The 14,204-nt window shown below is 36.6% G+C and overlaps 1 protein-coding gene across 1 annotated transcript; it reads right to left on the reverse strand.

Moving 5' to 3' along the window:
* Window positions 1–1,182: 1,182 nt before the first annotated feature.
* Window positions 1,183–2,651, reverse strand: LOC18096450 (heavy metal-associated isoprenylated plant protein 36). The gene is made up of 3 exons (XM_024592229.2): window positions 2,491–2,651; window positions 2,291–2,366; window positions 1,183–2,180 (listed from the first exon to the last, which is right to left on the reverse strand). The coding sequence occupies exons 1-3, from the start codon at window positions 2,536–2,538 to the stop codon at window positions 1,429–1,431; spliced, it is 876 nt and encodes a 291-aa protein (XP_024447997.2). The 5' UTR covers window positions 2,539–2,651; the 3' UTR covers window positions 1,183–1,428.
* Between the last annotated feature and the right edge of the window lie 11,553 nt (window positions 2,652–14,204).

Consider the following 14,204-nt stretch of genomic DNA (forward strand, 5'->3'; position numbering starts at 1 on the left):
ATTTTTTTTCAAACGACCAAATTATCTGCTGTAAGCTATTATCGAGCGTGCAATTAAAGATAAACAGCCCTGTCGAAAATCAATGATCATTCCATCTTGGCGTCGTAAAGGTGGGAAAAAATTGTATCCTCTGTAATTATCTTCTAGATCTTCGACCCAAGTCTTGAAATTAAAAAGAAAAAATAAAATGGAAACCAGGTTTGGTGCAAAGTCTGTTATATTTGGGTTCTTAATGGGAGGATTCATACTGGATGAAATAAAATTTGAATTAAGTTCATGGGTTCGACAAAAGTAATAATACAAATAAAGATGATTATATTTTTTAGAGCAAGCTTTCGATGAGACTATCATTCACTTAAATGAACAAATCTCCGATTAGGTATATAATATTCTCATGTTTGAAAAATAAAACGTTAGCTTCTAAGAAGAGTACTAGATGCCCCTTTTCCTTTCAAGAAGTGCACGGAAGGCAAGTATAATCCTCCGAGGATATTCTACTGTGGATTAAAAGGCAAATTCAAGGTGGAGGATGGGTTCCGAAAGTGATCATGTTTTGGATTCAAGGTTGTTCATGTCGTATGATTAAAGCATCTTCATTTTAAAGTAGTTGTTATATTGAAAGCAGCTTTTCAACCTCTCCTTGTTAACCAGATTTTGGATCAGAAGGCAGTCCTCTAAAAGATACAGAGAATGTATCTACCCCGATCGAGCGCATGATCACCTTATCCTTTAGACGATTGAGAAAAGATTTACTGATCACTTGATGGTCCCAATTGCCAGGACGCGATCTAAAAAGAAGAGAAAAAGCTAAAACCGACCATATGTAAAAAGTACTGGCACTCGCTTTGAGAGCGAAAGATGTTCATGAACAGAAATGTCTTAACCGATGGAAGGGATTGCTTTGAAAAAGATAACCTCAAGCATTTCCGATTGGAAAATGCAAATCTTCATATATAGCCTTCACCCACCAATAGAAGGGTGAGTTAGTGGGGAAGCAAACTTGCTGGAAAAGCCGATTTTACAGTTTCAGGCAGCAAAGAGAGCAGCAAATAAAGCTATATTTTGATGTTTCATAACCAAAAATCTCATTTTACACGAAAGAAATAAGGCCTAGAATTAACCAAACATTACAATTAAGGCTATATAAAGTATAAAAGTACAGAAGCAGTAAATAAAGCTAAATAAAGACAAAACATTAAACAGCTTGAGCTTTATATAAAAGTACAGAAGCAGCACAAAACATTAAACAGCTTGAGACCCCATAGCTGCCCTTTTTATTGGTCCACTATCTTCACATTTATGTTACATATTGCAAAATTAATCCATCCACCTCCCGCACAAGACACTACACTATATTAGCTCCTCCCTAGTTTAAATTTTAACTTCCTTTGTATACGTACCCCACATTACATCACCCATTACAAATATTCACATGACTGAGCATCCGGTCTCGTTATCATCATCACCAAACTCCTTGATGAGATCGGATGGCGGGGCTGGTGGCTGGTACCTCTGCTGGTGATAGTGAATCTGAGCATGCATGGGATGTGCATAACAGGACTCCCTAGCACTACAATATGCTGTGTTGTAGTTTATTCCATAAACTGGAATAGGTTGATGATACATTGGTGGATACGGGTATACATGCTGATGTGGAGGGCTATGACTCATCAAGGGCATAGATGGAGCTGAGTCAAGATCAGCCATGGAAGAAGACCCGGTATCAGCCGGTACACCACCAGAATTTTCGCCACTGGCACCATTGTTAGAATTGCCACTTGGCTTTTTCTTTTTCTTCTTCTTTTTACCACTGCCACCACCACTAGCAGCCGCAGCAACAGGAGCAGCACTTTCTAAGCCGGCATCATCACTTTCCGCCCCTGAGTTTTGATCATCACCACCATTTCCACCACTAATTTTAGCGTCCGTCTCAGGCTTTTCTGATGGAGTATTCTTCTGATGATCATCACCACCACCAACTTCTTGGACATCTTTAGGACTCTTCTGCTTGTCATTGTTCTGGGATTTTCCAGACTTTTTCTCCTTATTCTCGGAGTTTTTAGGCCAAAGCTCGGCGAATTTCCCTGATCTCATCAGCTTCTTTATAAGAATCTGCGCGTCCACGTTGCCAGTTACTGTAACCTTATGCTGGTGAGAATCAACTTCTGTTTTATAAACACCTAGTCGAGAATAAAAGAAAACATGCAAAGTGAATACATGCATACTAGCTAGTATAAGTTGATAGATAAAGAAATGAATCTCAAATCTGAGTATTTTACACAACATATACCATCAATGCTTTGAAGAACTTTCTTAACTTTCTTTTTGCATCCTTCACAGTGGATTGAGACTTTCAAGACCCATGTCTGCAAAGCAATTGAGAAATGGATTCAGGAAGAGGAGAAGAAACAGTCCGTAAACCGTAATGATGAAAGAAGTGAAAGGAATAGTAGGTGGACGTATTCTATCTATGATAAGAGCATTCTTTACCTGGTATTTCAGCTGGTCTAAAGCCTCTTCAGCTGGTTTTGTGGCCATCTCGTAGAGATGGGCAGTGATGGCCCTATTGGGAGGAAGGAAAGGAGAGCTTTCGAGTGTAAAGGCAATGGCTTAAGAAGTGAGAAGTACTGAGAGGAAGGACTGGTGTAATAACTAGAGAGAAAGAAAGGAAGCATTAGGTGTGGATGCCACGTCACTACCGGACCCATTAAACTAAAGAGTGCTACATTAACACAATCAGCAAATCACATGACTACCAATCCACCATAGTAGCAGTTGTCCCCTGTAGCCTGGAGGCAACTCCGACAACCGACTAATTAATTTTATTCAGTTGAGTTTTGGTTTTGCTTCGTATACTAGTTCAAATCTCAAATGACTCAAAGTAAAGTTATAAAGGTTTATATTATTGTTAATTTTAAGGTATGTAAAATTAATTAAAATATATATAAATTAGTTTTGATATCTATATTAATAAAAAAAATTTAATTTTTTTTTAAATAATAATTTGTATCTTAATCTCTCAATTTTGAGTACTTAGAGATAGAGAGAGAGAAAAAAATGAAATTATAAAATTGAAAAGCAGAAGAATATAGAGGATTTGAGTTGTAATATCAAATTGGTTCTCTGATGGAAGTGTGGTTGTGATTACTTTTCAATATACTTTTCGTGCCGAAATAAATCAAAATGATATTTTTTTATTTTAAAAAAATTATTTTTAAGATCAGCACATCAAAACGATCCAAAACACAAAAAAAAATTAATTTTTAGCAAAAAAATTTTAATTTTTTTGAAAACATGATTTGCACCGTATTTCCAATAATATCTTAAAACATGCATTCAGAAAGTATTTTTACCCGATTAAACTATTAGATAATGTTTAATTTTTGTCAGAATAATGGTTAAGATTGGATCATTGGAAAGGTTTAAGTGATGCTATTTTTTATTTATCCTAGATTTCTTTCCTTTACTTTTCTACTTATTTTATGTTTTTCTTTTGTTTTCAACATAAATCATTCGAGTATATAGTTGTAGGTTATTTTCAAGAATAACTTTTGACAAAATTATTGTTCAGGGTTATTTTCTTTTTATGAGAAACTACAGTGTCTAGAGTTTCTGAACCCCTCTTCATTTCCTGTCTTCCTATTCTCCTTCGAATCCTAATCAATTTAGTTTCCGACTGCGTGAAAAGCTATTCCATTTCATCAGCCTTTTTACAAGATCTACATCTAAAATCCTGTAGATGGATGTCAGATATGATGATAATAATAAACCTGCTAGCAATATTTTTTAGTAGTTGGAAAATGTTGCCACCACACCAGCTGCTGCAACAGGAAACAGCAGGTGGAAGTGAAAGTTCTGGACCCATCTAGACCAAGGATGCAAGTAATGTCTCCAAGGATGTTATGTCACTAAATCACATGTAAGCGAATTTACAACTTTATAAGAAATAAATTAGCCTATAATGCCTTCTAGGTGCCCCAGCTTCTTCAGAAAAGTCATAGAGGGCCAAGTAGCATTGGATCAAGTAACCACAAAGAAGACTTGCTTTGCTCCTTGAACAACTTTAAACATTGTAGCCACCCACCTCCTGGTGCAAAGGAGGACAAACAGTCTTATAATGCAACATGATCTGCAAAAGGTGATGGCAATATTTTCGAGAAAAGGAGTGGCAAACAGAAAACTAACCACTATTTTGGCACTTGTTGATTTTCATTTATTTTGAACTGGAGATAGAATAGTAAAGCAGGACAAATAAAAGCCTCCTTTCGTAAATGTTGCTTTACTTGAGCCAATGGAATTGCTAAGCTTTTTGTGACTTGCGGCAACACTGGGCACTAACCACATGAAAAATCAGTACGGTTCAACTTCATGGAAGACGACACCAGCAAGAAAGTTACCAGATTATATGACCTATCGTCCATAAAAAGGGAGCTCCATGCACTGTAAAACCAGGCTCTCGTCACACGATATCATCTACAGCAAGTTCTTAAAGCATAAAAGATTATCCCGCTCGAGTGGCAGAATTCAGTTACAATTACCTAGAAGCAGAATAAGCCCTTTCATGTATGGTATACGATAAGTTATACGCAAGATCAGAATGCATTCTTTTTTCTCACAAGCTCATTTGAGTAACAACTGTATTTTTCAGACTTGAAAGGATAAAAAGAATAACTAGTCTTTTAACAAACGCCTTACCGGTCGTTCCACTTTCAAAGCCAGAGCTCCAATATCACCCATGTCCTACAGAAAAATAATTTTTTGGCATCTCTTCTGTTGAAAGCGTCTCCCAAGATCTCTTAGATGAACCTTCATTCAGAGTTCGCCTGAGACAAAGCACCACTCTTTCAAACTACCAAGTAACAAAAATATCCACCTTTTCAAGAAAGCAGTAAGATATCTATCGTGAAGCAATACAAATTCAAGATTCTCTACCACAATGCGCCTAAACATTTTTCCCTACAACTCCAATATTAACGGACACGAGAGTTAAGTTAAGTGATTGATTTTACGTGAATTATAATGTTTGTTAATGGTTGCAACTATTCTTTATATTTATACTTTTAGGGTTGTATATAATATAAGAGTAGAATATACTATATATGATAATTATTTCTATATAAGATATTTACATGTATAAGGAATCTAGTCTCTTTCCATAATACACCCTATCAAGCTAAAGATGAAGACTCCACCCGAAGCTTAGATCCAAAAAAAGCAAACGAGACTAGGGGAAGAGGTTTGGTAAGGACATCAGCTAGTTGGTCCTTTGAAGAGATAAATCGTACCTGAATTTCTTGTTTAGCAACGCGATCACAAACAAGGTGATAATCAATTTCAACATGTTTAATGCGAGCATGAAACACTGGATTGACAGATAAGAAAGTGGCCCCTAAATTATCACACCATAACGTAGTTATGGACGATGATGGAAGCTGAAGTTCTGACAATAAAGAGCAAATCCATAAGATTTTAGCAGTACCATCAATCAAGGCCTTGTATTCTGCCTAGAAGACTTAGCCACAATACGTTGCTTCTCTGATTTCCTTGAAATAGGAGTAGAACCAAGATACACAAGAAAACTACATGTCGATTTGTCAATACTACTAGCCCAATCCGCATTAGTGAAACCATGAAGGGACAAGGAGGAATCCCGAGTAATGCATGTGCAGACAATAAGAAGTTGTAGCCTTAAGGTAACGCAGGATGCATTTAACAACAGACCAATGATCCTCAGTAGGGGCATGCATAAACTAACACACCTTATTGATTACATAACAAATATCAGGTCTAGTAAAAGTAAGGTAATATAGAGCCCTAACAATCTATCTATATCGTGTTGGATCAGAGTGAAGAGTACCAGACACGATGCTCAGCTTAGATGAGGTAGATAAAGGAGTAGCAATCAGTTTACAAGAAGTCATACCTGCTCATTGGATAATATCAAGTGTATACTTGTGTTGACTAAGTAACAAACCCATAGAAGTGGACTTAACTTCAATGCCCAAGAGAAATGACTAGAGCCTAAGTCTCGAAACTTAAACTCTGAACTTAGCAAAGTAATCAATTGTTGAAGCAAAGCTGGGTTACTCCGGCCAGTCAATAAAATATCATCAACATACACAAGTAAATAAAATATAACACCATTGAAGGAGAGAATAAAGAGAGAAGTATCAATCTTCGATGCGTGAAAGCCAATGAAGATCAAAAACTCATTTTACCAGTTGTACCATGCCCGAGGCTCTTGTTTCAAACCATACAAAGATTTATGAAGACGACACACATGAGACGGGAATGTAAGGTCAATAAAACCAAGTGGTTGTGTCATGTACACCTCCTCCTAAAGAATGTCATTCAAGAACGCATTATGGAAATCCAACTGATGAATCGACCAACCATAAAAGATAGCGATAGTGAGTACAAGTCAAACCGTTGTTGGCTTAACCACCGGACTAAACGTCTCCAAATAATGAATCCCCTCTTGCTGAGTGAAACCTCATGTGACCAACCATGCTTTATATCGTTCAATACAACCATCAGCGTGCCTCCTAATCTTATAAACCCACCGACTGCCAACTACATTCATAGATGGAGCAAAGGGCATTATTGCCCAAATGTCATTACCGTAAAGGGCCCGAAGTTCTTCTTATATGGCTTTATGCCAAATCAAGTACCTACCAGCATCCTTAAAAGAGTTTAGTTCCTGCTGAGGCAAAGAAGCAGCCCGGGAGGCAGGTGAAACACTTATGTTGGCGGTTTTGGGTGGACGTGGGTGAAGCACTATGAAATGAGTGCTAGCAGCCTAAGATTGAGTGGAAGACATTGGTTGGGCCTTGCTAAAGAGAAAAGTAAGACAAATCAATACATAAATTAAGTCCAAGAGGGAAACATGAGAGGAAACAAGTGGTGAAGAGCTCAATAGAGGACTATGCCGAGTAGCAGAAGCAGGCCGAGAGAGAGAACCAGCAAGAGAAATAATAGGGAAGATGAGCAAATTAAACAGCACAGGTGACACAGAGGCGGCACGTGAAGCAAGGGAACCAGCAAGGAAGAGGACCACATCAGGTGAGACAAGAGTCATAGAGGACGCATGTAAGAATGGCGAGTCTGAACCTGAACCTGTTGAATGAGTATGACAGTGATATGCAGGCAGAGGTAAGGGGGTTAAAGGAGTTGATGTAGGTGTAGAGGGCATTGTGGAGCACCAGATTGCAGTAAATATGGTACAACGGCTGATGTGAGAGGCTTTAAAATAGCAGTAGAGGATTGTATAAGTGGAGCTACACTCTGTTCAGACTTGTCAAAAGAAAAGATATTTTCATGAAACCGAACATGACGAGCAATATAAAGATGATTTGACGACAAATCAAGACATCGATAACTTAAATGAGAGTTGTTATAACCTAGAAAAACACAGAGAAGAGCAAAAATCTAACTTATGATCATTGTATGGACGAAGTAGTGGAAAGCAGAGACACACAAAAGTACAAAGAAAAGCATAGCCAGGAGTCGATTTTAAAAGACATTCAAAAGGTGTTTTATGATTAAGAACTGGAGTTGGTATGCGATTAATCAAATAAACTAAACTTTCAAAAGCAGAACTCCAGTATTTTAAAGGAGCTTTACATTAACCAAAAAGAGTAAGCCTAGTTGCAACAATATGTCTATGACGACATTCAACCATGTCATTTTGTTCATGAGTATAAGGGTAGATCAGACAATGATGAATACCAATTGTTTTAAAATAAGTAATGAGTTTTTTTATATTCACCACCCCAGTCTGTTTTAACAAACTTAATTTTAAAGAGAACTGGCACTCAACGTGCGCCTGAAATTGATGAAAGATAATAAAAATATCAGATTTAGAAACTGAAGGATAAAACTAAATAAACCTTGTATGGGTATCCATAAAAATAACAAAATAGCAAAATCCACGCATAGGGGAAGGACCCCAAACATCACTAAAAATCAAGTGAAGAGGAGCTTGAGTTTGATGACCCGTAGGACATGCTGGACAATTAAAAATAAAATGTTGACGTACAGGGCATCTTTTTATTTGACATTAAAAAAATCAGAATACGCAGACTAAGATGTCCAAGTCGACGATGCCAGACATCAGCTGAAGTAGAGATTCGGATGGATAAGAAAAGTTGAGGCAACAACGTTGCAGAGGACTTAGACAAAACATATAGATCATCTCTACCTCAGCCGGAAAAAAGCACTTCATTTGTCATGAGATCCTTAACATAAAATACAAGGGATAAATTTTTTTAAAAAAAAAACACGTTATTCTCAAGAAAAAACTTCTGAATAGAGAGTAGAGGTTTTTTAATGTTAGGAACATGTAAAATATTGGATAACGTAAATATGCATTTGGGTGAACGAATGTGAGAATGAGCAATATTAGAAATAACAAGGCCTTTACCATCGCAAACATGCAAGTGATCATTATCAAGGTAGTGTTCTGAGCTCATCATACTCATAAGGCCCGGCGTCATATGATGATTTGCACCTATATTAGAAAACCAAGTAACAGGAGAAGTTGTAGGGACATTATTAAACGCTAAATTGGCATTAGCTTGTAGATGATAAGTAGATAATTGAGGGCACTGCTGGGAAGTATATCCATAATCATAATATAGCTAACACTTGATGGTTCGGTTATAACTTCAAACCGGTTGCCTTGCTACCCAAAGTGCTATCTTGAAACAGAGGAGAACCGATTTCCCTATTGTCCAAAATGTTGACCTGAAGTATAACTTGAAGTGCTGAAATTCTAGGTTGAACCATAACTATGATTTCCACGATTATAACTATTATGATTGTTTTATTGCCTCCTCTACGAAAACAACCCCTTCTACCAGCGTTAGAACTAGACTGACGCTGCAAAAAAAAAAAACAGATGGCTATTGTATTGGAGTTGGTAACAGAGGAGCTGTTACAATAGATTGGAGAGACGCTTTGTAGAGAAATTCATGTGTAAGGAGGTGGTTGTGGAGGTCAGTGTTGGAGATAGGATCAACTTTAATGGACAAGTTGGTTATAAGATCCTTAAAATCATTGTGTAACTCTCAAAACACATACAAATTAAATTCTTCCATGGAGATTGGTCTGTCGACAGCAGTAAGTTCATCAAACAAGACCTTTTCCTTCTACAGATAGGTGCTGATAGAATCATCATTCTGTTATAACTCTTGGAAGGAACCGTAAAGTTGTATAATTCACGAGTTGGAAGGAGAAGCAAGGGCGGGTTCCAGCGTTATCCAGATAACGTGAGAGCTTTTACAATCAACCACTAGGTGCAGAACTTCCATAAAGATAGAGAAGATAAGAAAGCATTTATGATTATGCGATCATGTTGCTTCCATGATAGATATGAAGCATTCACAGTGGGTAAGGATGTGTCAGCATAAATCATATGAGAGGGAGGGAATGGTAATGAGCCATCCACAAAAGGGAACACGTCTTAGCCCAATAAAAAAGGTTTCATCTACATCATCCAATACAAGAAATTGGTGTTGGAGAGCTTTAAGGAGATAACCTGCTAAGTATTAAGAAGATGGATGATAGCAGGAACTTTTGTCATAGCAGTTATGACATCTAAAGAAGGATTCAGAGGCGTTTGGCTTGCTGCAGTAGTAATGGAAGCACCAGATGTAGCAGCTGACAATAGTGGCGGCGCAAGAGAGGAAAAAAAGTGAGTGAGTGGTACAGCAACAACAATCTGTTGAAGTTCCTGATTGTTCATTGACAGAAGAAAAGGAGACCAGAATCTTTAGAAGGAAGAACAATATCAAAAGCAGGGGAGAAACAAGATTGGAAGAGGCTAGATGTGTTGAAGTTCCTAGAGAAGAATGAACTTGCAATTTTACTACTTTGATACCAAGTTAAGTTAAGAGATTGATTGCATGTGAATTACAATGATTGCTGATGGCTGCAACCATCCTTTGTATTTATACCTTTAAGGTTGTGTACAATACAAGAGTAGAATATACTACATATGATAACTATTTCTATATAAGGTATTTACATATATAAGGAATCTAGTCTCTTTCTATAATAACGAGAACACAGAAGGCTCCTTGTTTCCAAATTTCAATTTATATATGTTAAGGCCATGTAACCTGGTTTCGAAGCGGTTTCTCCAGGTCTTTAAAAGAGCCAATATTATGATGTCAATGTCAACCTTGGACCTTTTTAAACCTAGGATCCGAGTGTTTATTCTAGTCCTGGCATCTTCCTCATAGTTCTATCTCTTTCCATGAGACCCTAAAGTTATGTTTCAATATCTATCCAAACAACAACAATGCCTTTTGTTCACTTATCCATCTTGGATCCAAACAATAAGGGGATGTTAAGGACAATTAACTTGTAACCTTCAACCATAGCTTTAAAGTTTCCCAAGAAATGTCAGATGATATCCAAGAAACTAAGCCTATATTGGGTTCGGTTTGACCATGGTCAAACCAAGCCAACATAGGATTTGGTTTGATCTTGGTCAAACCGAACTCAACCAAGCGTGCATTGGGTTTGGTTTGACTCCTTTTAAGCTCGATTTGCCCACGGTCAAACCTAGCCTGACATGAGGTTCAGTTTTACCTAGTCAAATCGAACCCAATTGAGCCTACTTTGACCTCGATTTGACTCCTTTTGAGTTTGGTTTGACCACGGTCAAACCTAGTCCAACATGGGGTTTGGTTTGACCCTGATCAAACCGAACCCGGTCGAGCCCATATTGGGTTTAGTTTTACTCCTTTTAGGCATGGTTCAATTGAACCTCTCAGTCTTCTTCTTCTTTTTTTCCCTCTCTTTTACCTCTTTCTCTCTATTTTATTATTATTCATGTCAACTACCTATATGTCGAGGAGGATGTCATGTTGTATATAATAACCCTTCATCTATGTTTCACCCACGTCATTCATTTATTAAGCGTAGATCATACATATGAATAGCTACACGTGTCTCAACTATTTATAATTCATAATGAGTTATTTTTTATATTTTTTTTCCTGAGGTAAGCTCTATAAACAAGGTAAAACAAAGAATAAATAGATGAATATTCTCATTCATAACTACTTATCTGCAATTACTTTGTTTATATTTACATATTAAAAACTCTTCAAACACTACACTGACTTAGCCATCAAAGTGTTATTTTACAAGTAACACCTATGTCTTTAGCCCATTATTATCCACGAAGAGAGCCTAGGTCCAAGCGACTAAACTTCATCAGTGGTGTTATTTGTGGAAAACTAACAAAAAGCCTTATTCGTTTCTTGTGGTAATATTTCTCATTTATCTGATTCTAATGTATTTATGGTGGACAACATAGAAACCTTGGGAGAAAGGGTCACTAACCCCTACCTTCTTCATCATCTCCTCATATGGATCTTCATCACCTTCTTATATGGATCTCCATCAACTTGCTTAATAGATGATGACACTTACTAAGGTTGTTTTAGCTACCCAGCAACAACTCAATTCTCTCCAAAACTTGCCAGTTGCTATGCAAATTATTGTCGTTTATGTGGCATCAGTTGCCCCTATTGCACCTCCTGTGCAACGCGAACTCCAATATCCTAAGGAAAATAACCAGAATGAGGTAGAAAGTGGACATCATACTCACACACTACAAGAAGTAGATCACGTCACCAAGAGTAGTAATCTTATGAAGGTCATCGAGATATGATCTCTATAGATCAAAAGGAAAGGTCGAAAACCACAACCATCCTTTTCAATAATCTCCTTCTCCTTCAAAGTCCCACCCATCATTCTAGAACCAAAGAGACAATGTAAAAATATAGATAAAATAGACTCAAGTCAGGTAAGAAGGTCACCATTATATAATAGTATGTTGAACATAGGCCTCCCTAAATACTTTATGGCCAGCAAAATGAACTTTGATAACTATGATGGATTGTCAAACCCTAGAGAACATATTCAGAACATGAGGAGCAGTTTGGAATTGGTGATGTAGAATTTGAAAGTTATGTATAAGGTTTTTCCAATTACTTTTAAGAGATCTACACGAGCCTGGTATCACAACTTGAAACCTGGTGATTAGTACTTAAAAGTGCATTTTTATCAAGGTTTTATATCATCATTTTGCACTTGAAGTATCAATAACTCCTTAACTAGAGCATGTTTTATAATAACAAGTCTGATAATATAAGATAGCTTTAATTTATGGTAAATGCTCATTTTAAATGCAGGCATATCTCATAATTCAAAGGATTGATTAATGTGATTAACTATTGAAAGTGAAAGGATAAAGAAAAGGCTAAGCTTAGAAAGGAGATACTGATTCAATTCAAATTGGAACACTGTTCAGTTATTGGATCATATCTGGAGCTGTAGATCTTGGATTTCAGTTTGCTTTATATGGATAGAAAGCTAAGAAATACGCCTACAATGTTCATGAATAGTGGAAGACCCAAATCTTCCTTTTTTAAATTCAAAGTTTGGCCACAAAAGAGAATTCAGAATCTGTTCTGCAATCCAGCCCAAACACTGCTCAGAATTTTACCCATAGCTGGAGTTCTAGAAGGCAAAAGGACATCAAATTTACTGGGTGGAAGGATAAGACAATTTCCAACAACTTTTATGAAGACAGCCTGCTCAAATTCGGATGTTAGCAATGACATTTCATCCAGACAAGAGCTTGAGGGCTATCCACTACGTCCACTAGAAGCACTACTCAGTATTTTAGCCATATCTCGAGCTCTAGTGATCCCAATGCTCTGAAATTTTATGGGTGGAAAGATAAGATGATTTCCAACAACTGTCATGAGAAACACTTTGCCAAATTCTGATTGCATCAATGTCATTTCATCCAGCCAAAATGCTTGAGTGTTGTTGTCCACCAAGTCCACTAAATCAATAGTTGGCCACTACATCAATAATTAATTACCAAATGAATAGTTCTGAATTTTAGCCTATAGCCATTCATTTAGGAATCTTGGTTCTTCAGATCCAGATCTTGCTCTTGCTCTCTTTCTTTGTAATGTTCAAGTTTTATTCCATGTTATATTTTTCGTAATCTCTTGTTTATGCTTTTCATTTCCTTTACTATACTTAGTTAACTTATATCATGTTTATGTTCTTATATTGTTTATTTATGTTTTTCTTCTTCATAATTTCTAGCTAAGTTAATTATGTCAAGGTGAAAAGGTTTCACTAATGGTGTTAGAATATGTATAATATAAACTCAACATGGACTTTAATGTTTATATCCAAGAAAGTTTGCTATTAACATGTCTTATCATTTTTATCTTATTAACTCTTAATACCTAGCTTGTTAAATGGTTAATCTATATTTGTGTTGTATAACACTTGGTACATCAAATACTTGATCCTCCATAGTCTTCGGCCGACATCGTTGTTATGAAAGGAATTTGATTTGTTGTCAACATAAGTTAGCATCATGAATACCTGATAAAATTTACAAGTATGGTGTTACGTAAATAAGATGATTAATATGATTATGTTGATAATTTATAAAGAGTTTATACTTTACTTATCTCTAATACTATTAGTGGATCATCTAACCTTGACATTTATTTTTATCATTGTTTAATCTTCACATTAATCTTACATCTCAAAGTCCTCTTTAACTCATCATCACCATCATCATCATCATCATCAACATCATCATTGTTGTTGTTGTTGTTGTTGTTGTTATTTATAATTTATATAGTTCACCTCCTTATGGTTTGATCCCGGTCTTGCCGGGTTATTTATTACTTTGACACTCATGCACTTGGGATAAGACATCAACTCTTTGATCGTGTCACCTTGATCCATATCCAGTTTTTAGACTTGTGCAACAAATTGATCACGCATTTTAGCACAAGCATTCCTGCCAAAAAGAGTTCCACTAAAATTTTCTTTATTATTCAATTAGAGGAAAACAAAAAAGCACCAGAGTTTATTCGAACAGGTTCAACAAAGAGTTTATCCGAACAAGTTCAACAAAGCATAATTTCTTTTCTTTTTTTTAAAAAAAAAAAATGGCCTCGGTTGATGGCCCAACACACTTTACTTTACTGTTGGCAAATCCCAACAGTAGTAAGACATGAATTAATTCACATGTTGCATGCACCTATTGAATGGTGCAAGTGAGAACAAATAGATGAGATTACCTGGCTTGAGGGGTGTCGCTACTGTAAGGATGGGTTGCTGTTATCGATAGGAGGTGCAGCATGAGT

This window comes from Populus trichocarpa, chromosome 2, assembly GCF_000002775.5.
Source record: "Populus trichocarpa isolate Nisqually-1 chromosome 2, P.trichocarpa_v4.1, whole genome shotgun sequence".
NCBI classification, from domain to species: Eukaryota; Viridiplantae; Streptophyta; class Magnoliopsida; order Malpighiales; family Salicaceae; genus Populus; species Populus trichocarpa.

Bases quoted from the DNA above. Each gene is read 5' to 3' on its own strand.
- LOC18096450 (XM_024592229.2), bottom strand. From the start codon at position 2,538: ATGGCCACAAAACCAGCTGAAGAGGCTTTAGACCAGCTGAAATACCAG. The intron at 2,367-2,490 runs GTAAAGAATGCT...ATTGCTTTGCAG, and splicing joins TAGACCAGCTGAAATACCAG to ACATGGGTCTTGAAAGTCTC. The intron at 2,181-2,290 runs GTATATGTTGTG...ATTCTCGACTAG, and splicing joins AGTTCTTCAAAGCATTGATG to GTGTTTATAAAACAGAAGTT.